Genomic DNA, 24,473 nt, shown 5'->3' on the forward strand with positions numbered 1-24,473 from the left:
CTTGACTGTTCCCTCCTGGCAGTGGGTGGGGTGGGTGCACAGCAGGCGGAGGTGCCAGTGGGCACACTTACACAGACATCCCCTGGCAGCCGGGCCCTTAGCAGCTGGCAGCTCTTGAACACTTCCCATGACACCAGACTGTCAGAAAGTAGAGTTTAGGAGGATTTTTGCCTTTGCAGGCCAATTCCCTTATAACTTACGATATGGGCTGTTTAGAGCTAGGCCTTGTTTAAGACAGCTATGCTCGCCAGCCTCAGAGTGGGGCTGGGGGCACCCACGTTGAATGGGACAATTGAACATTGCAGAGTGCAAAGTTCTGAGACTGTTCTTAATTTCAGATCATGAAAAGTGAGCACGGACGTAGTACTGACTCATTACAGAAACCTCAGCCACTTGGATAATTAACTTCTTCCATAAACATTGACTGCGCCGGCCTTGTGCAGGTGCTGGGAGAGGAGAACAGAAAGGACGCAGGGACCCCGAGCATCTAGAACACTGTGGGGCACGAGTTGCCGCTGACAGGAGCCCTGGGCGCTGGGGAACTCGGGCTACGAGAAGACGCCGACCTTCTCCCAGGTCAGGCATAGGTACTCATCAAGTACTGGGACTCAAAATCCAAATTTGCCTCAAAGACTCGGTTCACTCAACCATCCCTCAGACTTTTACCAAGTGCCTCGTATAAGCAGGGCCTCATCCTAGACAGTCAGATTCAGGCCAGAGTCATGACAAAGTTGTTTTTATTTTAAAAAGTCACCATATAGTAAAAATGCTACAAAATCCAGAATAAATATCTTCAAGTTACAAAAGCAAAACAGAGGTCTTGAAAAAATGCTTGCTGTAAAAAGACAACAGAGAGCTGTAGACAAACAGACCAAAAAGATAAATGCATGCTAGTTTGCTTGGGGTGGGGGTGGGGAAGCTCGAGGAGGGACCAAAGGTCCCCTGATGTGCCTTTCACCCAGTGCTCTGTCCAGTGATCACGGTGCTACCTCGGGTTTCTGTTCCCCTTCTGAGCCTCTGTTAACTACAAAGATGGGGTGCCCAACCTTGTGCAGTAAAAAGAGGCTTGGCTTTAGAGCCAAATCTGGGTTTATACCCTGATACCACCTCACTTCCTTGTGGTGCAAACTTGGGGGCACTTACCACCCCCATTTCTGGTTGCCAGTTTCTTCCTGAAGTGGGGATGGCAATGTATACTACGCAGGGTAGGTGCAAGGAGGCCTGGGCGAGAGGGTGGCCGGCCCACGTGGCCCTCCATTGCAAACCGAAGTCAGCCCTGGGGTGATGCCCCGCTGCAGGCTGATGCTGGGTGAACCTCAAAGCCTGGACCAGTGCAAGGTGAGGGCAGCTGGGAGAAACAAAGGCACGGCCCTGTGATCACCCGGGACACGTCTGGGTGGATCTGTCATCCCACTGCTGGTGACTAGGGGTGGGTACAAGAGCTAGGAATTTTATCAGCAAAAGCTGTCTTCAGGAGGTGAGTCCTAATGGCAGGACTGGGCAGGCCCTTGGAGATCACCAAACTGATCTCTCTAGAGAAAGAGCAAGGACTTGAACTGGGGAGTCTTGGCAGCTGACCCTGGGCTCTGGCTTCTAGCCTCAGTATCCTCATCTATCCAATGAGTAGAATAGGCCCTGCCTTTGCCCCAGGGCTGCTCCGAAACCCAGTGGAATGTGGGTGGAGATGCCCTTTAGCCATTTTTAAATGGGCCAAATCTGGGGAAGCATCATCACCACCCCCATTCCCGTCACCACCACCCCCTACCCCCTGTCAGGGCCACCCTGCATCCCCAGAGGCATGGAAAACTCATCTCTATAATCAGGGAGCCCAACCGGGCCTCCCCAGAGTGGGCAGGAGGTGAGGGGCCATTTCCACCTTTCACATCCTCTGACCAACATTTGGCCTCTCCCAGCCGTCAAGTGCTTCCTTGCCTCCCCATAGGAGGGTTACCACCTCCTTCATGGAGGCCTGAGGACTGACTGCCTGGCTGACATGTAGCAAGAACTCAACAAAAGCTAATTCTGCCCACAGCACTGGCAACTTGGGAGCAGCTGACAGGGAGCTGAGCACAGCCAGACCCTTGTTGATGGACATGTGGACACAGCCCCTCAGTGAGGGAGGGGCTGCCGGCGCCTGTGGCCCTGCTCATTCAACCTCCCACTCAGCTCGGGTCTGGGGAGGGGTGACTCGGGCCAAGAGATGGGGTTCTCCCAGGCAGGGAGCCAGTGTACCCCAAGTGCCAGCACCAGAGCTCCAGGAGAAAGAGGTGCCTTCTGTCCCCCGGGGCCCAGGCTGAGGAGGGCTGAGGAAGGAGGAAAAAGGAAGCACTTCAAAGCTCAGCCAAGGCCTGGGACCCCAGCCACGCAGATATCCTGGGCGGGGCTGTCACTGGGTCCCCGGGGAGGCCTGCTCCCCTGACCGGCTCCTGCAGCAGATGGCAATGGCCACGGCGGCCTCCTCACCCGTCCTGCCTCGCACACCCACGTCCCGGCCCCTCACCACACACGTGTTGTCCACTGCATAGGCCCCCAGGGTGTGGGAGGCCCCGGGGTGGGCCCCGCAGCCGGTCAGCGTCCAGCCCTCCTTGCAGGCCACGGTGACCTGCCAGGGCCCGGGGACAAAAGAAAGCACATGTAAGGCACGGCACGCTGTGAGCCAGGCCCGCATAAATGCCTCATCTTCCCCGACACTTGACCTCTCACAGCCCTTCCCATCCCAGTCAGGGGCGATGCCATTCGTCCGAGAGCAAAGCAAAACCCTTGGACACCCCCTCCACTGCTCCCCCAATATCCAGGCCATCAGATGTGCAGCCCCTCCTTCAGATTCCAGCATCCTCTACACTCCCGCCCTGACGGACCCCCCACCACCCGGGCTGTCCACCCGTCTACAGCGGGCCTCCCTGCTTCCGCCCTGTCCCCTGCAGTCTTCCCGACACAGCGACCAGAATGAACCTGCTCACACCCAGGTCAGATAGCCCACCCCCCTCCCCACACCCAGGCTCAGAACCCTGTGTGGCTCCCAGCTCACTCCAGTAAAAATCCAAGTCCTTCCTGTGGCCCTCCGGCCCCACCTAAACCCTGTCTCTGGTTCCCCCTCCCACTCGGGTCCCACCTCACCAGCCCTCTGGCTCTTCCTTTTGCTCTCCAAGCCCACTCCCACCTCAGGGCCTTTGCCCTGGCTACCCCCTCTGCCTTGAACACTGTTCCCTGTGATGTCCCCCACCTTCTCAAGGAGGCCTCTCCTGAAGGACCCTCCCATTCCCTTCCCTGCTTTACTTTCCTCTATAGCATGTTTTAATTACTCTATAGTTACTTATTTGTTTGCTGTCCTTCTCCCCCATTAGACTGGACGCGCCAGGAGAGAAAGCTAGTCGGGTTTGTATCCCCACCGCCTGGAACATTGCCTGGGATGCCACAGGCCTCAACATTTGCTGAGCAAGTGGACCTGGAACAGCCCTTGCCCTCCAGAAATGCAGCATGCAGACCACAATCAGCACAGACTCACACTCTTAAAAACCTCTTCCAGTTCATTTAAAAGTGAACTCTGCAGGGCTTCCTTTGAAGAAGCTCCCTGTGGCTTTTAAAAGGAGACTTACAGAGAAGCCGCAGGTTGCACTTGGCACGGGTGGTTTCTGAGAGCTGGCTCCCGCCCTCTCTGCACACCCTCCCTTGCCTCTCTGGCCCCGCTAGCTGCTCCCTAGCTCAGGTGTCCCCTCCTCTTGGTCACGGCTGAGTCATCCTCCCAGCAGATGTGCTGAGTGGATGAATCAGTGAATGCATGTGGGCTGATCTTCCTTATGCAACATTTGTCATATTCTCCACAAGGGAGGGGCAGGGTGCCCCAGAGAGCAAACCTCGCTAAACTAGACAAAAGCAAAACCTGGCCCAGCCACAGAGGAGCACACATGCACACGCTGTCCACACAGCTGCAAAAGCCGCCAACAGCGACCAGCCCACAAACCACCCCCCAGATCCGTGAGGGTGTGGTGGGCACACAAATGCTGACACAGAAAAGTGGCACAGGAGGGACACAGGCCACCGCTTGGGGTGTCAGGCTCTCGTCCCGGTCCCCCGCCCAGCACGCCTCTCACCTTCTCCGCAGGGCCCGGGATCCCGTGCTCCCTGAATTTGCACTCCAGACCTGGCGAGTGGCAGCAGGAGGCATGGACACTGGCCTCCGCGTGGCCCACACACTGATCAGCCTGACCTCGTGGCCTCAGCACAGGTGGCCCATGGGTGCCAAAGTCCTCCACTTCCCAGTGGGAGCTGCAGCCTGGGGCAAAGGAGGGCCAGCTCAGACACCTGGATGCTGTGGGACCATCTGTCTGTCCTCCCCACCCCATTCAGACTCCATCTCTTTCGGGTCTGGGGCTGGAGCTGGGAAACCCAGAAATAAGTCAGGGCAGGAACGAGACACTGGCCTGAGCCTGAACTGCCCCTCACACACTGTCAGAAAGTGCCCTGGATGCTCCAGGCCTGGTGCTCTAGGGCTTACTCATTCCATGGCAACCCATTGAGGCAGGAACTACCGTCATTCTTCTTAGGGAGGAAGAAGCTGAGACTGAGACCAATGAGGTGCCCACCCAGGGTCACAGGGATGGAAGGGTAGCACAGGCCTTCGCACCAGGCAGTTGGGCCCCAGCATGGGACCAGTCAGGTGGGAGCAGGTGCACCAGGAGACAAGGAAGCCTCTTCACCCCAGGATGGGCCCAGCCTCCTACCTGTGAGGACGTGGCCCTGCTGGTGGCAGTGGGCTTGGGTCAGCACACCAGCCCTGGCTGGCGGAGCTGTGTGGACACTGCAGTTGGCCTGGGGCAGCAGGCAGCATCTGGCAACGGCATAGACACCCTCACCCCCAAACGCATTGTGGGCCAGGCAGACATGCCTGCCCCCTCGGGCCTGAAAGCCAAAGACAGAAACAGAAACGTGCTTTAGAAAGGGCTTTGAAACACAGAATGAGGGGGCTGAAAGGGACAGGCTCAAGCAGCTGGTCCCAGTCCCTCATACCATCTCCACCGTCCCTGCCAGGAGCCTGCCCCTCTGAGGACCAGGACCTCCCTCCTGTAAACTGCTCAGCACATGGGCAGCTGTGTGTAATAAAGTTCTTCTGGGCTCTAAGCATGACCATAAAATGCAGATACAGGGAAACCTAAGACCCCGAGCAAGGCCCCCGCCTCCTCAGCCCTGACCCGCTCTCGGCCACGCCGCCCACATACTCTCACTTGCAGGATCAAGTGCATGGTCACACACACTCCCAGACACCGTCTCCCAGGCAGAAATGCCTGCCCACCCCATCCTCCTGGCCGAGGCACTGTCCTTCCACCAAAACGCCCTGGCCAGTTGGCATCTCTGTAAGGCTCTGTGGCCTTAATATCAAGTCCCCTCTGCTGCTGGTTTGAGAAGATTTCTCAGCTGCTGGAACTATGTAACATCTGAGTGAAAGAGCCCTGGGGACCAGTGAGTCCAGAGGCAGCGAGCCCCTGGCCCATGCCCAGCCCTCCCGCTCCCCAGACGGTCGGTCGCTGGAATCCATCTAGCCACCGTCCTGCAGTCTCCCGGGAAACCTCAGTGTGGCTCCCTGCAGCAGCACCCAGCCATGTGACTGAGACGTGCCCCGTCCTGCTTTAACTTGCAGGCGGGCGCTGGAGCTCAGCAGAGGAAGGGGCTCAGGCGGATCTGGACCTGGAAGCGAGAACCCCACTTCAGGCTCCGACGGGGGCCTGCAGGTCACCTCAATGCGCTCGCCCCGCCGCCTCCCGCTCCTGGAGAAGCTGGAGCAGCCCAGAAGCTCCTCGGGGGCGGTGCAGCGGGCCTCAGCCGTGGCCATCCGCGTGGGTCCTGAGTGTGCCGACCACACGGTCCTGCAGAACAGCGTCCCACCTGCAACAAGGCCCGGGGTGAGGAGGGGCGCTGGGGAGCGGAGCCTCCGTCAGGGCTCTGCTCACAGGGGACGCCAGACCTTTGGCTCCTGGTCAGGGAGAGCAGCCTTAAAGAACATGATCAATTTTTCCATCAAAACATCATGAACGCCCTGCCAAGCCCTTTCTGAGCCTCTTCTATGCATCTCCTCCCATTTCTAGGGACCTCTGGTGTAATTCTCCCTCCACAGATGAGGATGGACAAGCCTACCCAGGTCACACAGACCTCCCGAGACCCACCAAGCCCCAGTCTGGATTCTGCCCACCTTGCCGCCCTGCTGACCTGCTTTATAGGTTCTGGGGGGCAGTGTGGCCACCAGGTTGGGGGTCAGCACCCGCTGGTCTTCGGGAAACCAGGCCTTGTTGATGACGTCTTTGGCAGAGAAATGGATCAGTCTCTGCCTCAGCTCAGCCAGGGTGAGCTCCGGCTCGGCCGTCAGCATCATGGCCACAATGCCTGGTGGTGGGACGGGCAGTGAGAGATAGTGGTGGCCTGGCCCTCTTTCCGGATCTGGGACTCCTCTCTTGGTACACACACGCGTGCGCGCGCGCACACACACACACACACACACATGCACAGAGACACACCAGGCTGTTCCTCAGAAGTTAAAAGACCTGCAACCCCAGGTTAAAAGACAGCCAAAGAGTAAGACTATCTTACATCCTGCTCCCATACCTCTGAGCCTTGACTATTGCTGTTTTGCTTGCCAGGTAAACTCCTATTCATCCACCAAACCCCAAATAAAATGCTAGGAAGCTTTCCCTGAACTTTAAGCTGGGTGGGTACCTCTCTGGGCTCCCTTCCACACAGCCCTGGCTACTCTGTTTGTGCACCTGCCTCACCCATCAGACTGAGAGTCTTTGAGGGCACCATCAGTCTGATTCCTCTTTAGTCCCCCGTGTCCAACACAGAGCCTGGCACATGGGGTTCTGGCGCAGATCCTGGCTCCCAAAGGGGTGGTTAGAATCACGGTGGCTGAGGTGGTAGGGCAGCAACTCACCAGCCACGTGGGCGGCAGCCTGTGACGTCCCACTCTGTGACGTGAAGCAGGTGCTGCAGTCGCTGGAGGCACCAATGATGTCGTCCCCCGGGGCAAAGAGGTCCACGCAGCGGCCGAAGTTGGTCCCCAGGACCCCCAGGGTCACTGGCTGGTCTTGGGCATTGGTGGCCCCAACAGTAATGACCTGGAGAGGTGAGGGGTGGGTGGCAAGGGAAGAGATTATAGGAACAGACTGAGACCTTGCCAGCCAGGCTGACTACCTCCTACACACCTGCTTGGGTCCCATTCAAATACCCCTCCTGAGGGAAATCTGACTCCCCAGGCAGAGCCCTGGCCCTCCCAGCCCTGGTGAGGCCCTCTGTCCCTACCACTGGCCAAGACCCATTCCTGAAGCCCCTGAGGTGCTTACATTCTAGTGGGGGACCCAGACAGTAAACAAACAGTAAACCACACAGTGCATGAGACGATTATAAGTGCTGTGGAGAAAAACAGAGCCAGCAAGGTGGGGAGGACATGCTGGATTTTGCCTGCTTTATGTGATTTTAAATCCACCAGTCAGGGAAGGTGACCCAGCACTGTCAGGCTCACATCTGTGCCCCCACAAGTCCCCTGCCCCCAACATCCCCCCCAAGACTGTGAAGTCGTTGAAGTGGGATGAGATTCCTTCCCCTTGGTACCCCCAGTGCTCAAATCACCCAACACCCAGTAGGTGCCCTCGCATGTTGGTCAGAGGAATAGACGGGCATGGGCCCCACTGAGTCAGCCCCTTGGGGTCAGAGTCATATTCTCTGTGCTCACGTAGCCCCCCTGCCTGGGATGCACCTGGACCCTCAACCCAGGCCTCAGGGAAACTCTAGGTGGGAGGGGAATAGTGGGGAGGGAGGCCCTGGGGGTACCAGGCAGGAGAGTGATGTGGGCAGAGCCCCTAGGCCCGTACAGGGTGGTCTGGGGGAGGGAGCAGAGGGAGGCCAGGAGAAAGCTGAGGGAGCTGTGTTGTCAACCCAGGGGAGAGTAGATAGGGGCCAGGTGGAGGTGATGGGCATGGGGAGAAGGGGCCGGAGGACTCAGGAGACATTCAGAGGGAGAGGGGCAGGGTGTGAGGGCGGGGCTGCTTTGCGGGGAAGGGAGAGAGTTGAGGATGGTGCTGTTTACAGATGAGAATGCTGAAGGTTCAAGCCCTTTCCCTGTCCAGGCTCAGCCCTGGGAGTCTCTGACACCTCCCTGCAAAGCCAGGCTAGTTCAGGAGTGCACCCCATGAAGCCCACAGGGGCCCACCTGCCACCTTCCCGTACTCCTGGAGCACCCACCTCGGGAGCCGAGGCTGGGGAGTAGAGGCAAGCGTCGTCCCGGAAGTTGCCGGCTGCGGCCACCAGCACTGCCCCCGTCCTCGCCAGGTGCTGGCAGGCGGCGTTGAGGGCCCGGCTGTACCCTCCCACCAGCGGCAGCAGCACCACCAACCGCCCCCCAGGCTGGGCCAGCTGGCTTTTCTGAATAAACTCCAAGCCTGAGAGACAAAGCCAAGGTCACCTCTGAGGAGATATGCTTCCCTTTCCTAGCCCCACCCTAGAGGCTCCTGTGAGAGTTAATTTCACATGTAGATTTGTTTAGGCTACGGTGCCCAGGTGTTTGCTCAGACATGGGTTTAAATGCTGCCCTGAAAGTACTTGATAGATGTGATTAACTTTTGCATCAATAGATTTTCAGTGAAGCAGATTACCCTCTATAATGGGGGGTGGGCCTCATTCAATCAGTTGAAGGCCTTAAGAAAAAAAAGATGGCGGTCCCCCGAGAAAGAATTCTGCATCTAGACTGCCTTCATACTCAAGACCACGACATCAAATCAAAGCCTGCCAGGTCCCAGCCTCCCAGCCTGCCCTGCAGATTTCAGTCCACCCCACAATATGTAAGCAAATTCCTTAGGATAAATATCCCACTATGTGGGGTATATGTATGTATTTGTAGATATAAATGTAAACATAGACACACATCCTATTGGTTCTGTGTCTCTGGACAACCCTGACTAATACACATGGGAAGCACATTAACCACAGCAGCAATGATAAAACCAGGCTGCTCTTAGACGTGCCAGGCTCCTTCTAAGTGCCTGAATATAGGAACTTACATGATCCTCACAATAACCTTACTATTATTTTCCCTTTCCAGGAAACTGAGGCACCAAGAGGATATGTAAGGTCCTCAGAGGAACAGGAACGGCCCCCTTTGTGCTGCCTCTGACCATCACCATCCTCTGAGGCCAGTGTAGACACCCCTCCAACAAACTCCAGGGAGTCCTGACCTCCACTCACAGCCATGTGCCCCACCACCATGTGTGAAGAGGAACACTGCTGCTCTGACTGCTGCAATGATCAAAAGACCCCATGCCCTGGAGCTGGGGGCACTGGGCCTGGGCTGGGTGCCGGTAACGTGATAACCCTGCCCCCTCAGGGTGTCATTCCCTGACCCCGGCTGTACTTCTCTGCCCCAGAGCCGTGTGCAGCCTGGGAGCTCACAGGCTCAGCGGAGACCTGGATTCTAACACCATGTCCGGCTCCTGCTCTGTCGGATGTGGGTGTGGACTGCTGACCTCTCAGAACCTTCTGGATCTGGGATGTCCCTGGGGCTGCAGCAGAGGTAGGAGTTGGGGTCCTAGGAGACAGCTACCCCTCACACCAGGAGCGGGGAGAGCAGAACTGGGATGGGGGGTAAAGAATAACCACAATGACAGCTGCCATTTATAAGCACCTGCTGTATGTATATTTCTGTGCTGGGACTTGACACACTTTAGCTCCAACGTCTGCTTACAGAGGAAACTGGCGGTGACCATGAAGTAAAAGCTACTGCTGTTGAGCCCCTGCTCTGCACCAGGTAGTGTGCTAGGGGCTTTTCCCAAAGTGGGGACCTCGTCCACCCCAGGGCACCAGGCCTGTGGAAGGCCCTTCATGGCACCAGCGGGTCTCCCCTCCTCTGCCCACTGACCTTTGGGAACTGGCCTGTTGAGCTGAGGTCAGTCGATAAAGGGGTGGGACAGGCATGAGGGGTCACCTGATGGGGCAGGGGATTATTGATTCTTGCCTTGAAAAATGGACATCAAAACCTGTTCTCTAAACAGGAAAGAATAGGGGCAGAGCTCACTCACCAAGCATGAGGCAGGTGCCACCAGAACTTCCCAGCCCTTCAACAGGCCTGTGGCTGCCTCTGCCAGCTCAGGAGCCAGTGTCTGACGTGGGGGTCTGCGGGCTTGCTGTGGAGGTCAAACTCAGAGCTGGTACCTTCCCCAATGGGGTCACTGGCTCTAGCTGTGTAACCCTAGGCAAGTCACCGCCCCTCTCTGGGCTGGTTTTATCAACTGTTTAACAAGATCACAATACCAGCCTCAGGGTATGGAGTACAAAGTCCTTTGCTCAAGGTCTGGCCACAGGAAGGACTCAGTAAGTGAGATCTTTCACCCTCTTCTCTGTCCATAGACCCCCTCCAGGGTCCTAGCTCTCAGCTGGACCTCACCAGAGGCAACCAGATAGAGAAACCTGCAAGAGCCTGGAAAAAGTCCTCTGCCAGTTCCCCCACCAAGTCCACCCGAACAGGGTGACCTGCAGGGCCCAATCAGTCATGCAAGGTAGTGAGTCCCCTAGTGTTAGAGATAAGCAAACAGAAGATGGAGAAAGTTTGCTTAGATCACCTCAAGGGCCCAAGCAAATCTAAAATAACATCACAAAAGACAACAAATTTAAAGGCTTTGAAAAGGGGAGCAGTGTGAAACTGTAGAAAGACCAGGGGTCAAAGCCGGGCTGAGCCCTGCCCCTCTCTGGGCCTCCGTTTCTCCATCTACACTTGTGCCCCCGGGGACCCCGCCCTCTCTGACACGCTGGGACTCTGCCTCTGGGGCAGAGGCTGCCTTGACCCCGTCGGTCAGGAGTCAGTTCTCTCTGGGCTGAAGCTCCATCCCATGCCAGGTCTGGATGCAGAGACTGAGGCATCCGAAGTCATGGCTCACCTGTGAGGGTGCTGCTCACTGTGCCCTTCCCTTGGCAGTTGAGTACACGTAAGCTGCGCAGGCTGGCGCCCTTGGCCACACCCGCATCCCGGCCACTGACCACCCCCGCCAGGTGGGTGCCATGGCTGTCACACTTGTTTGCCTGCTCAACAAACACAAGGCCCAAGTGAGAAAGCCCACCCACCCCAAAATATATCAGCGAGTGGCGGGACAGATGCCCCCACCCACACCTGATGGCAAGATCGGGGCAGCAGCCGCAGGGTGGAGGGCAGCAGGAGCGCAGCTGTGACACTCCGGGGGTGGGGTCACTCTAGGTGGGGCGAGAGGGTCGGGGCCGCCCTCCCGCTTGAGGAAAGGGCTCACCTGTCTGTGGAAGCGTGTCCCGTCCTCCTCGGGCACGTTCTCGAAGTCAGTGACTGTGACCCTGCCCTCAAGTTCCCGGTGGCCACTTTGGATGCTGGTGTCTAAGAGATACACCTCCACCAGGCCGCCTCCATCTTTCCAAGGGGAGATTTGTTCAAGTGGAAAGAATAAGCTTAAGGTTAATATAACCATTAACACATATAAACTATTTATCACATCCCAGGCCCTGCTCCCAGCACCTTACATACATTAAGTCAAAAAAATCCTCTCGAGGTACATACTATTATATTTTTATTGCCCAGACAAGGAAACTGAGGCACAGAAAGGGTAAGTAACTGCACAAGGTCACACAGCTGGTGATGGTGAAACCAGCAGGAGAACCATAATATTAATCTGGCTGCATAATATGAATGTGAAATAACAATACGAACATTCAAAGCTAATAAATATAATGGGAAAAAATAAGCCAAGCCCCTCTTTACACTTTTCACAGCTCCCCAAGCCCGAGGAGGAGACAGAACAGGGCTTGGAGGATAAAAGGAGACTAACGGGGCCATCTGGCCATCTGAGTGTCCAGCTCATTTCACAGAGAGGAGACTGAGGCTCGGGGAGGATGCATGGACCTGGCCTCTGGGCTCCACGCCCAGGCTTTCTCCACTCCGCAAGGTGCCAGGATGGCTCATAGTGACGGGTTCCAACTGACACGTGTTACAACCCAGAGAAAACAGCAGTGTTGGAAATTCACCAAGCGCCTGCCATCTACACTTCATCATTTCTAATTGGGTCAGTTCAGATTCTCCAGTAAGGAAGCACCAACATGGGATGAAACCAGCAGGGGACTTCTCGGTGGCACGCCGACCCAGGACAGAGGTGGAGGGGGCAAGATGAAGCAGGGAGAGCCTGCAGGGGCGACTCCTGTGGGCAGAGAGGCAGGAAGAGGGTCAGGTAGGCCGAGCCCCAGACCGCAGCACTGCTCTCAGAATCTTCAGAGATCCAACCTCACAGCCCCTGTGCAAGGTGGGTCTACTGTCATCCCATGTCGCAGAGGGGAAAGGGACCTCAAGAGCAGTTATCACTCAGAGGCAAAGGGACCTGGGAGTGGCCTCATCCAGCCTCTGGTCTGGGACAGAAAGCTCTGTGACCTCTGGCAGGTGGGCGCCCAGTGCATCTCTCTGGAGCGGGGAGCTCTCTCCTTCCCATGAGGCAGCCCCTGCCGCACCCAAGAAGCTCGGACGGTAGCCAAGTTCTCCCTCCATCTCTGCCCAGGAGGCCCCTGCCCATGACCTTCTTGGCCCCTCCTCACAGGCCAAACTCCTTCCTGCCTCAGGGCCTTTGCTTGGACACCCTCCCCTTGGCATGGCTAATGGTCCTCACTGCAGGTCTTGGCTTGAATGTCACTTCCCCTAGGAAGCCTTTCCTGACCCCCCAGCCATCAGCCGGGTCCAAACTGCTTTGGAGCTCCTACCCCATTGAGACTAACTGGTCTCATGCAGCTGTTTAAGCAATGGATGAACCTTCTTTGTGCACCAGAAGCTCTGTGGGGGCAGAGACCAAGTCCATCTTGTTCGTCTTTGTGTCCCCAGCACTTGGCATAGTGTCTGGAGCATGCTGGCTGCTTGAGAATTTATTGTGGGACTGAAGAAGAGATGGGAGAAGGGGAGAATGACACACCCTCACTCTATACCAGCCACGGATGGATGCGTGCCGCAGCAAGAAGGGCATTTATCCCTCAGCACGGCCCCTGAGGTAGAAACTATCATTACCTCCCTTTTGCAGAGGAACCTGAGGCTCAGAGACGGTCAGTGACTTATGCAAGGTCACACAGCTTGAGATTGCTGAAGTCCGGGTTTGAGGGCAGGAGTCGGCTCCTGAGCCAGGGCTTGTCACCCCTGTGCCAGGTGGCCTCTCTGTGAAGGAAGGGTCTGCTCCAGGCTTGGCGAGCTGACTCTCCACTTGTCTGCATGGTGCCCACTCTGCCCTACCCCAACCCAATAGCTCCCAGGGATCTCATCCAGCCTTCTGTGATCCCAGATGGACTCCACACTCCTGCCTTCCATCCCGCCACCTCCCAGCACCACTGGGAACAAGAGAGGAGTAAGGCAATCCCTGGGCATCCCAATGCCGGAGAAAATGGTCCCATATCTGCTTCTGGCCTGGGGAAGCACCCAGCCTTTCAGTTCCCAAAGCATTTGCCCATCCCTCACCTCACTGGGGCCTCAACACACCCTATGAGGAGGACCAGACAGGGTTCTCTGTGCCCATTTTGCATATGAGAAGGGGAGGCTCAGAGAAGGAAGTAGCTTCCCAAGACTCCACGTGAACCAGTAAGGGATGGAGGCTGAACTGGTCCCCAGGCTTGGCTGAGTCCTGGCATATCATTGCATCGTCTTTCCGCTCCAAACCTCATCCCATGGGCTCCTCAGACTCAGCAGGGTCCAACTAGCACCCTGATCTTCTCTCCCCAAACCAGGTGCCCTTCCTGTCTTCCCCAGCTCAATAAACCCACCTCCACCCACCTACAAGGCCCTGCCGGAACTCAGGCCACTATCCTTGGTCTCTCCTCCCCCTCCTCCTTGCCCTAGCCAGGCTGCCTCAGGCACACGGAAGAGTGAGAGGAGAGGCCTGGAGGGGACACACAGCATGGCCCCGACACAGAGCCCCAGAAAGCCCAGCAATGCTGGAGGAAGGCTGAGCAGGGTAAGGCAGGAGACCAGAGACCAGATCGGGCAGAGCGGACAGGGCTTGTTTGTTCTCTTAAGGGGTCCCATCCTGTCCTCAGGGCTCTGGGAGTCACCAAGACCTGTGGGCCTTAGGGAGTGTCAAGGTCAGATTTACCCTGTCGCCATGGAAGTGCGGCCTGCTGGGCCATTCCAAAGGAGAGAAGAGGCAAACAAGAACTTCAAGAAAGTGGGAGAAGAGCTCATTTAAGAAAAGACTCCTGATCATCATACCAAGTGAAGTAAGCCAGAAAGAGAAAGAAAAATCCATGCTATCACTTATATGTGGAATCTAAAAAAAAAAGACACAAATGAACTTATTTAAAAAAACAGAAACAGACTCACAGACATAGAAAACAAACTTGTGGTTCCCGGGGCTGGAAGGAGGATGGAGGGATAAATTGGGAGATTGGCATTTGCAGATACAAACTGCTATATATAAAATAGATTAACAGCAAGGTCCTACTGTGTAGCACGGGGAACTATATTCAATAGCTTGTAATAACCTATAGTGAAAAAGAATATGAAAAGGAATATATGTATGTATGTGTATGACCGAAACATTATGCTTTGCACCAGAAATTTACACAACACTGTGAACTGACTATACTTCAATTAAAAAATAAAAATTAAAAAAGAAAAAAAGAAAAGAGCATTGCTTGATGATGGAAAGGAGGGAGGGGGGGAAAAAAAGACTCCTGCATTGTACAGGTAGTAGGAAGGCAGAGGTGGGAGCTGGAGTGGGGGAGGGAATGAGACAGAAAAGGTGGGGTCATTGGAGTGTGCTGAGCTCTAAAGCCCCTGAGCGGCATGGACCATCCCTGTGGAAGAGAGAGCTGTATGTGGACTCAGTTGGGATGGAGAGGAGCAGGATGCAGGGGGCTTACTGGGGGCGTGGTGTTCATCCACCTGGGGCCGCACAGGGAGAATTCGCTCCAGGTTCCACGGGATGCTCTGGGCAAAGACGAAGGAGTCCTCCTCAATGTACTGGACGTGGGGCAACCTCAGGGCCTGCAGAAGCCGGAGAGGATGGGGGCTCTGCTTCAGAAGCCATTTGGTGAACAACAAACACAGCTAAGCCCTTACCCAACATGATCAAGCCTGTCCCGAGTCACACACAGGCACCCTCCCTGCCCCCATCCTGGCACTGGGTTTCCTCACTCCTCACTCAGGCTGGGGAGCCCAATACCAACTGGCACAGAGAATGCCTTGATAGGCCATCTGGTGAGCCAGGCAGTGCCCAGGCTCCGGGCAGGCTGGACCTGGACTCCATGCCCAAATCATGATGCCGGCACTGGCCATTCTGTTTCCCCAGATCCATTCCTGCCCTTCTCCATCCTGCGCAGTGGAGGCTGACCCTGCAGACTGTGGCACCCAGGCCTCCTTGCAGCGACTTCCAGCTGGGCTCAGCCAGAGGGAGTTCCAGTAGGAGTCTCGGGGATGAGGGTGCCTTCTCCACTCCCAGCCTGTTTTGGCATAAGGTTCCTGCAATGGCCACAAGCTTTGGTGACCACGGCCTCCTTGGGGCAGCCCCTTCTCTACCACATCCCGCCACGCCACCAGCTCCCACCTGGCAGAGGTGACACTTTTCCCTCTCACATCAACTCGTCACAGCAACTCATCTCTGGGTGCCTTAGTATTCCCGTGGGCTTCCGTAACCTGTGCACACCTCTGTGAGTTTCTGTGCTTAGCATCTGCTTAAATACTTGACGATCTCATTTAGTCCTTAAATGACCATTCCATTTGGGTCTGTATTTTTAGACCCAAATTACAGATAGGGGAGAAACTGGGAGGTGAAGGAATTTGCCTACAGTTAGACAAACTAGTGAGAAGCTGAGCTGGGATGTGAAGCCAGGCTGGCGTGGTGCCAAAGCCCAGCTCTTGAAGGCAAATGTCTGTGACCTGCTGTCAGCAGCATCTCTTCTCTGAGAAGCTGCCCAGCCTTGGGGCTCACACCTGCCCTCTGGCTCTGTGGGTTCCTGATTCCTTCCCCACCACTGCACTGGGGATGCCATTCCCCAGTTAACTGCACTGCCCATCACTCCTCAGTGTCCCCTTCTGAACTGTGAGCTCAAGTGAAAGGGCTGGGTCTGGTTCATCCTTGAGTCTGCAGCACACAGTAGGTGCTGATTAAATGTGTGGTGAGCAGACTGATGGAAGCATTAACTTGAGGTTTCCCCTATTAGATGAAGGGATTGGACACTGTCCAATCCATGTCATTGTCCCCACAGGACTTAACACCCAGTTGTTCAGCCACTGTATGCTGAGCTGAATTAAACGATGCAGTGGTTGTGCAGTGGAGCAAGAAGCCCTGGGCCCAATTCTGGCCCTGCCAGTTCTATGCTGTGTGACCTCAGGCAAGACCCTGTCCCACTCTGGGTTTCAGTGTCTAAAGGAGGCTGTGATACACCCTAGGCACATGGAAAATCAGTGTGAAAATGGGAACCATGTGTCCTCATCAAGTTAGGAGGACAGGGGAGAGGGGTGGGTTGGAGAGAAGGGGACAGAGGCTAAAACAAGCAAGACTTTTTTTTTTAAAGATGCATTTTCAGGACTCTCCTCTGCCTTTAAATTAAGGCCACAAATCTTACATCCATCACTCGCTTCAAATGGAGCCCCCTTCTCTTCAGCAGGGAGACTTGCCAAGAAAGGATTTTCATTTAAAGCACTAGGACCAGGATGAGGAGAAGGGAGGCCAGCTGTTCTCAACTACCCATGCTTTCAAGGCTCCTCCACCAGAGACGTGACATCACGGCCAGGCTGGAGGGAGAAGAGCCTCCCTGACCTACAGGAGAAACCTTCTGAATAGCATCAGCTTCAAAGGAATTTTGGATCCTTGAGACAGGCTTTTATAAAATGACTCAGGCCCAACTGATGTCATGGGGCCTTGTCCCTATAGGGTTTCCACAGGCAGCAAGTTCATCAGCATGAAGACAGCTAGCAGACACACCACTGGGTTTGAAGCCAGCTCTGCCCCTAGCTGTCTGGGTGGTCCCTTCTGAACCTTGGTCTCCTCATCTTCCAAGTGAAGATGGAAGTACCACTGAGGACTGGCCAAGCTTACAGGGCATTCTGTACTGAAGGCCAGGAGCCACTGTGCTGGGCTCTCAATAAGTGCTTAATGGATGTTTGCTGCCTCCTGATTGTCAGCACACCAAGGACTGTCCCCCATATGTATGTGGTGGCCCAGCCCTGGCAGGAAGTACCCTGACCAGAGAGGGAGCTCACCAGCTCCAGCAGGTCGCCACTCATCTTCACCAGGAAGCCAGGGAGGAGGTCATGGAAGACGTGCAGGATCCTGGTGAGGTAGCCCCGGCGGGCAGCCCAGGCTTGCAGGCGGCGGGCAGTGTGCTCGGTCTGCGAGCGGTGGGTCTCCTTCAGCACCACCATGTAGGTGCCTGGCAACCTCCAGGCGTCCTGGCCCCAAGCAAGGAGTGACATGATGACGTTAAAAAAAGAATAGTAATGTTATGTGTGCCTCGCCCACCTCTGTTTACAAGTTAGAATTACAACAAAAGAAACTCCATCGAGTATAGAGGTATAAACAGAAGTTACCAAATTAGGACCCCTAACACCACACAGAGGCCAACTACTAGTATTAATTTATACACACTTTCAAACTTGGCAGTCAGGCAAAAAATGGAACTGCCACAGTCAACAGAGGTTCTCCTCTGCACCTGCACCTCGTTGTCTGTGGGCCTAATTGAGGCCTGGACACCCTTGGAGGCCCTGCCAGAAGTCCACCTCCTCCTGGAGGCCTTCCTAGTTACACCCTTCTCCCCCATACCCCAATTAGAAACAATCACTTTCTTTAAAAAAGAAAGAAAGAAAAGAAAAAGAAAGAAAGAAAGAAAGACAGACAGGGAGGGAGAAAGAAAGACAGACAGGGAGGGAGAAAAGAAGGGAGGGAGGGAGAAAAGAAGGGAGGGAGGGAGGGAGAAAGAAAGAAAGAAAGAAAGAAAGAAAGAAAGAAAGAAAGAAAGAAAGAAAGAAAGAAAGAAAGAAAGAAAGAAAGAAAGAAAGAAAGAAAGAAGAAGGAAGGAAGGAAGGAAGGAAGGAAGGAAGGAAGGAAGAAAAGAAAAGAAAAGAAAGGAAAGGAAAGGAAAGGAAAGGAAAGGAAAGAAAAAAGAAAAGAAAAAAGGAAAGGAAAGGAAAGGAAAGGAAACGAAAGGAAAGGAAAGGAAAGGAAAGGAAAGGAAAGAAAAGAAAAGAAAAGAAAAGAAAAGAAAAGAAAAGAAAAGAAAAGAAAAGAAAAATCACTTTCTCCCCATTCTAGTACCTCCATGGCCCCCTCTGGAGGCAGACCAAAAATGTGGACTGAATCCCAGCCTCAATATTTCCTGGTTGTGTGGCCACGGGCGAGTCACTCAACCTCTCTGAGACTCAGACATCAACTCTATGTTGTCGGGGTAATACCTATGGCACAGGCCTGCTGGGAAGGCTAGGAAAGGTGGTTGCGTAAAGCATCTAGCAAACAGAAGGGATGATTGAGTGAGCAAAGGCAACACTTTTCAAGTGGGAGAAAAGACTCAAGTCGTGGTCTGCCAGAGCAGATTTTTTGCTCTTAGTTAGCTTTTATCTGTGTCTGCTGCTCTCAAACAGATACACCTGAGCTCAAGAACCTTCAGTGGCTCCCCATAACCTGACAAAGTCCAAACTCCATGCTTCTCCTTGGTCCCCTCTCTAACCTACCTCTGTAGCCTAATCTCCTACATCTCTGTATGCGCACCAGAGAGAGGAGCACAGAGTCTGCAATCCTTTATCCAAAGTCTTAGGGCCAAATGGGTTTCAATATTTGTAACTTATTTGGATTTTAGAAAGGTAGTAATAGGCAGTCAGGGCGCTCAGAGGGATCTGGACCAGCATATTATAATCTATGCAGCAAAAAATCTGTTAATATAAATATGAATGTGAATATATCAGTGGGATAAATTATAAACAACCTCATGTCAGTTCAGGTCAGGTTACCACAAAATAAATTACAAAAAGCCTTTTGGTTTGGGGAGCAGTTTTACATTTCAGAAGGTGGATAAGGGACTGTGGACATGTGCTTCCCATTCTCCATCTCTGGCTTTCCCAGGTCTGCGCTTTTGTTCATGCTACCCCCTCCCCCTAGAATAAAATTCCCCTGTTCCCTTCATTTGTTAGACTCCTATTTATGTTTCAAAGGCCCATCTAAAATGCCCTCCACTAAATGAAACTCTAATGAATTGGGAGAGCACTCTGTGCAGTGGAAGGAGACTTTTCCTGGAAGACTAGTTCTAATGCATCAGGAGGGTGGACCCCCCCCCCTCTCTGGGCTTCTCATGAATAAAATAAAAGGACTGGTCTAAATCTTTATCTGCCTGCCAAAAAAATGTTCATTCTAAATTCAATCCCCACAAAATATCCATTGAATCAATGAACTTCTGGAGGGTCTGTTTCAAACTTCCACCAGGGAAGAAATACCCTCAGTGTCTTTTTTAATTAATTTATTTATTTTGGGGAGGTAATTAGGTTTATTTATGTGTTTACTAATTTTGATGGAGGTATGGGGCATTGAACCCAAGACCTCATGTATGCTAAGCATGTGCTCTACCACTGAGCCACCCTTCTCCCCTCTCAAGCATTTGGTTCAGGTGGTTGTCCAGTCACTGCTTACCTATCAAGATGGAGTACTCACTACTCCTAGAATAGTTACTTGGGGACAGTGGTGACTTGAAACACCCTTTCTCATCCTTGCCACAACCCAGCAACATCCTTCTAGAAGGTGAAAGGCTCAGGGAACAAGAAAGAGGGTGATTTGAGCTAAGTAAATGTCACTCTTTTGTGAAACCCAGACCGAAGAAGAGAGGTCTCTCCCCACTACCACTGACACCAGGCACAGGTAACACTAAGGGCCTGACATCCCTCCCCACCCTAGCACACTTAGGCAGAGGGGCTGGGGCAGAAGTGCAGGCCTGGTGTCTATTAGCCTAGAACTTTCCCTCTGCTCCAGGAGCTGCAGTTTGGAGTAAAGAGGATGTCACCGGGAGGTCACACAGCAGCCAGGGAAATAACTACAGTGTTCTCTGCACTGGCTCACATCCCGGTGAGGTCACGCATGTGAGCAACAGAGCCCTTTCCCCTTCATTCCTCCATCTGCCCAGCACTGAAATGTCACAACAGACCCTAGGGAAGAACTGTCACCTCCCTTTTGAAGATAAGGAAATGGAGGCTCAGAGGTTAAGTGACGAGCCAAGCATCACAGAGCTAGTGGGTGATGGAGCCAGGATTCAACCCCAGGGCTGACTCCAAGTCCTGTAGTGGGACCTCAGTCGAGTCCTGGGAAGGTTATAATTGGAGGGACCAGCGGTCCCCCTGGGCAGAAGCTCCCATAACCCTAGAGCCAGGTGCTGGCATCAATCTTCAGGAAACTCGCTCTGCCCACCCCCGCCTATGCCGGCAGGACCTGCGCGTGGGCTGAAGGGCTCAGCCTCCTTGTCCCAGCTACCAGGTGCGCCCACCTCCTGCTCATGAGCATCCACAAAGCCCGTCCTTGCCTGAGGACCCCAAGGACCATAAAGGGCCTTGAGAATAACTCCGCCCCTTTGCCTTTAGTTCTGTTCTTTTCTTCAGCTGAAAAGGATGCAATACTAGTTTTGTGGCCTGTAGAAATTGCCTCCAGTCCCATTATTCACCTTCCCTCCCACTCCACCCCTGCCACGGCAGTGCTGTCCTTCCCCAAGATCCCCATGACCATCCCCACTCCCACTCCCCACCCCGCACACTCCCCACAATACAACTACACTGCCCAGATTTCCCCCATCCACTTCAGGATGCATAATAATAGCAAGTCTGTTTCCTCTGTGCAGGGGTTGGGGGGGGGGGCGTTCTAAGCGGGGTCCAGGCTTTAGCACCTTTCCCCACCAGAGCCTCGGTGGTGCGGCATGTCTGGGATATGCGCAGGCTGTCCTGGAGGTGCTCTGCTCGCCCTACCTGACGTGTTCCAGTCTCCCACCCCTGTGCGCCTTCCCCAGCACAGCGCACCCCAAAGAACTACTGTACTCGGTCCCCTGCCGCAGTGCCTGCCGTCCTCAAGATCTGCGCCAAGCCCGTCCTGGGATGAGCAGAAGGCACTGGAGACCTTCTCTCTAGACTCTCCCCTACTGGGGAGAACTGAGGCCGGAGAGGAATCAGCCACCGCTGGGGCCCCCACGCGGGTTCGCCCCTGGCGCCCGCACCTTGGCGCAGCGATGGAAGCTGGCGGTGGCCACGTGCTGGGTCGTGTCAGTCAGGCCGTCCTCCTCCGACCTGAAGGCGAGCACCATTTCCTCGTAGTCGCCGTCCTCGTCCTCCTGTACGCCCGAGCCTCCAGGGCCCAAGAGCAGTAGCAGCAGCAGCAGCAGCGGGGGCCACCATGGCCGCCAGGAGCTGTCCGCGCCCATCGCGGGGAGAGGAAAGGTTTGCGCTCGGCGGGGAGACCCGGGGGCAGCGCGCTGGCCAAGGCCGGCCGCCACTGTGCCTCGCTGTGGGGAGCTCTAGGCGCGCGCCGGGACCTGGGGTCCCAACAGGGACACCCGCGCGGCCCGGCCTTGGGGCTCTGGGTTCGGGGCTCCGCGCCGTGGCCACGCTTACGGGACCCGAGAGTTCTCACTGTCTGGCTCGCCCCCCGGGCTCGGACCCGAGCTAAGCCTGAGTCCGCCTGCAGCCGAGAGCGCCTCAACGCCGAGGCTGAAACCTGCTGGGGTGTGGGTGCGCGACGCCCGGGGCCCGGGAGATCACGCCACTCGAGCCCCATCGGATGATCCTACCTGATTAAACATTAACTGGCTCCCCCCACCCCCCAGAATTGATGGATCGAGTTTCAGCCTCGCCCTTCCCAAACCACGTCAGATTACCCTCAGAGGGAGGAAAAAAATCCCAAACTCTAACTGGGCTGGAAAGCTGTCCCGGCGTGCCCTGTAGATGCCTTCTCTCCGCCCCTCACCCTGAGCCCTGCGTGCGATGACAGACACATCCGCAAAGTTCCTGGGCTCTGTCTTGCCACTGGCCAGGCAACCCTCTCGCCTCTCCCGCCCCAAACGACGTTAAACCACCCCATTCAGGTCCTCCTCCTCGCCTCCCACCACCCCTCCCCCCGTGACGCCGACTCCTAGATGCCACACCCCGCACCCAGATCTATTCGCGGGTCCAGGCTTGGCATCATTCTACACGCAGCCTCGACCCCTCTCCAGCCACTGCCTCTCATGTACCCGGCACACCCACCTCACCAACTAGCCAAGTCTTGAAGATCCTGTTGCTTTTGATTTCCAGCCAGCACTAATCACACATTTCAAGGGACTTATTCGACAAATATTTCTGGTTTTAATCTGCAAAGATGTCATATGTGTACAGTCAGGAATTCCACTGTAGCACAAATTCGGTGTTCCAGATGGTTCAGTCTGCGGATTCTTTTTACACACCATGTCCAAGAACGGAACTGGACCAGCGTCTGGTGAAGAGCTGCGGAACCCTTCTGAACCGTCTCCGCATCCTTCCTTCCAGATAATGCCATGCCTCCCAACTCCATGAGAAAACAGATGCAGTAAAGAGACACCCCCATCATCTCCCACTCCACCTCTACCCAGCTGCTCGCACCTCTGCCCGCTTCTCCGCCTCCCCACCTATTAGGATCAAGTGTCTGAGCCCCTGTCCCCACTGTGTGCCAGAAAACAGCCCTTCTCACCCACCAAAGAAATTCTCCCCGTCCCACGTTGCCAGCCTCCCTTGTCTGTATCATCCCCATCAGCCCATACACCTGCCCCTGTAGTTCCCATCCAGGGAAAATACCTTTCTTGGCCTCATATTCCCTCCAGCCACAACCCATGTTCCTGCTCCTTTTATAGAAAAATTCCTTAAAGGAGGCATCTGTACTCTCTGGCCATCTTCAGTTCCTCTTCCTGCAGTCTCTCTAGAAGCTTCTTCAATCTGGCCATTCTGCGGCTAAATCAGATCATCGGATCCCATCACTGGATCTGCTAAATCAGTTTTCCGGCCTCATCTTACTTGACCCACGGGCTGCATTTGACCCAGGTGGTCACTTCCTCCTCTTGGATGCACTCCCTTAGTGATCTCTGAGTTGGTGGCTTTGGATATTATTGACATGCTGACAACTTCCAGCCCAGCTCTCCCTGAGCTCAGATCACGTGTCCTGCTGCTGCTGTGGTGCCTTGGTCATCTGCTGAATGGTCCAGACAGGGGCAACTAGAACCCTGAGTTTGCCCTGCTAAGCCTCTCCCCCTGGACTTCCCAGCTCCCCAAATGATAACCCCATCCTTCCAGTAGGCCCAGCCAAAACTGGGAATCTCCACTCTTCTCTTCCTCCCACACCTAACATCTAAATTGTCAGCAAATGCAACAGCCTCCACCCTCAAAATACACCCAGAATCCACCTACTCTCACTGCCTCTTTGCTACCCCTGGTCCAAGCCACCACCAGTGGCTCACAGTCTCCTGGCTGGTTTCTCTGCTTCTACCCTAGCCCCTACCATCTGTCTTCTAACCAGTCAGAGCAATCATTCAACCAACCAGGGCATTTCACTACTCTATCAAAACCGCCCATAGCTCCACCCTCCAAGAGAAAAGCCAGAGACCCTACTGGGTCTGCACCCCAGCCCTGCAGTTACCAGGCTGCCTCCCAGTCCCCTCTGTGCCACTCCCGCCCATCGCTGGGCTCATGCACCTGCGGTTCCCTCTGTCTGGGGTGCCCTTCCCCCAACCCGTGTCCACGTGGCTGATTCCCTCAGCTCCTCCCGTGTTCCTTCTCACTAAGGTCTTCTCTGATGCCCTATTTAAAGCACAGCTCTCCCTTCCATTACATTTTATCCCCTTCCCTTTTCATTTGTTTCCACAGCAAGGATCGCCTTGTCAACACTGCATATTCGGCTCATTCATGATGTGTTTCACTCTCCGAGAGTGAGGGTTGCTTGGGGACAGGACGGGAGAGCAGAGATTTTGTCTCTTATTTACTGCTGTAACCCAGCATCTAAAACAGCACTCAGCACATAGTAGGTGTTTGGTAATTAATTAAATCAATCGTTAAATATACATATCAGGCTCTGGCCTGGTGCTTGGGACCCCAAGGTGATTCAGACTAAGAAGGACCGCGATGACAGTGTCCTTGCCTAGGCCAAGTTCACAGTCCCATGGGGGAGACAGACACAGTATGTGACAGTTGGGTTTGCAGGTAGCCATTTATATTTGTCACTTTGTGATGCCACCCTTACTGGACTTGGCAGGAAATGCATTCAAGCAGACAGCAGCAGCCCCACCTCCCCCTTACACCTCCCACCCACACCTCCTGGGACTCCTCAAGTTGCTGGGCTAGGAGATGCTCAGCTGCTCTGGGAAGCACCCTGGGCTCCACGATGCAGCCAGGCGGACTCAGCCCCACCTCCCAGATTCCCAGGCCATCCTGGAGTTTAGGAAGCAGCTGGAAAGGGTCCACTTTGACAAGTAACTGTGTGGTGTCGACAAAGAGCTCC

The 24,473-nt window shown here is 54.8% G+C and overlaps 1 protein-coding gene across 1 annotated transcript; it reads right to left on the bottom strand.

The window, feature by feature from the left end:
* Positions 1-720: 720 nt before the first annotated feature.
* On the bottom strand, positions 721-21,749 carry PCSK9 (proprotein convertase subtilisin/kexin type 9). Its single transcript, XM_074376405.1, has 12 exons — positions 21,193-21,749; positions 17,219-17,407; positions 14,878-15,001; positions 11,274-11,407; positions 10,911-11,052; positions 8,227-8,423; positions 6,920-7,103; positions 6,202-6,375; positions 5,732-5,880; positions 4,722-4,899; positions 4,092-4,273; positions 721-2,602 (listed from the first exon to the last, which is right to left on the bottom strand). The coding sequence occupies exons 1-12, from the start codon at positions 21,394-21,396 to the stop codon at positions 2,387-2,389; spliced, it is 2,073 nt and encodes a 690-aa protein (XP_074232506.1). The 5' UTR covers positions 21,397-21,749; the 3' UTR covers positions 721-2,386.
* Between the last annotated feature and the right edge of the window lie 2,724 nt (positions 21,750-24,473).

This window comes from Camelus bactrianus, chromosome 13 (genome assembly GCF_048773025.1).
Source record: "Camelus bactrianus isolate YW-2024 breed Bactrian camel chromosome 13, ASM4877302v1, whole genome shotgun sequence".
NCBI classification, from domain to species: Eukaryota; Metazoa; Chordata; class Mammalia; order Artiodactyla; family Camelidae; genus Camelus; species Camelus bactrianus.

Bases quoted from the DNA above. Each gene is read 5' to 3' on its own strand.
- PCSK9 (XM_074376405.1), bottom strand. From the start codon at position 21,396: ATGGGCGCGGACAGCTCCTGGCGGCCATGGTGGCCCCCGCTGCTGCTG. The intron at 11,053-11,273 runs GTGAGCCCTTTC...TTTGTTGAGCAG, and splicing joins GGACACGCTTCCACAGACAG to GCAAACAAGTGTGACAGCCA. The intron at 4,274-4,721 runs GTAGGAGGCTGG...CCTTTGCCCCAG, and splicing joins GCAGGGCCACGTCCTCACAG to GCTGCAGCTCCCACTGGGAA.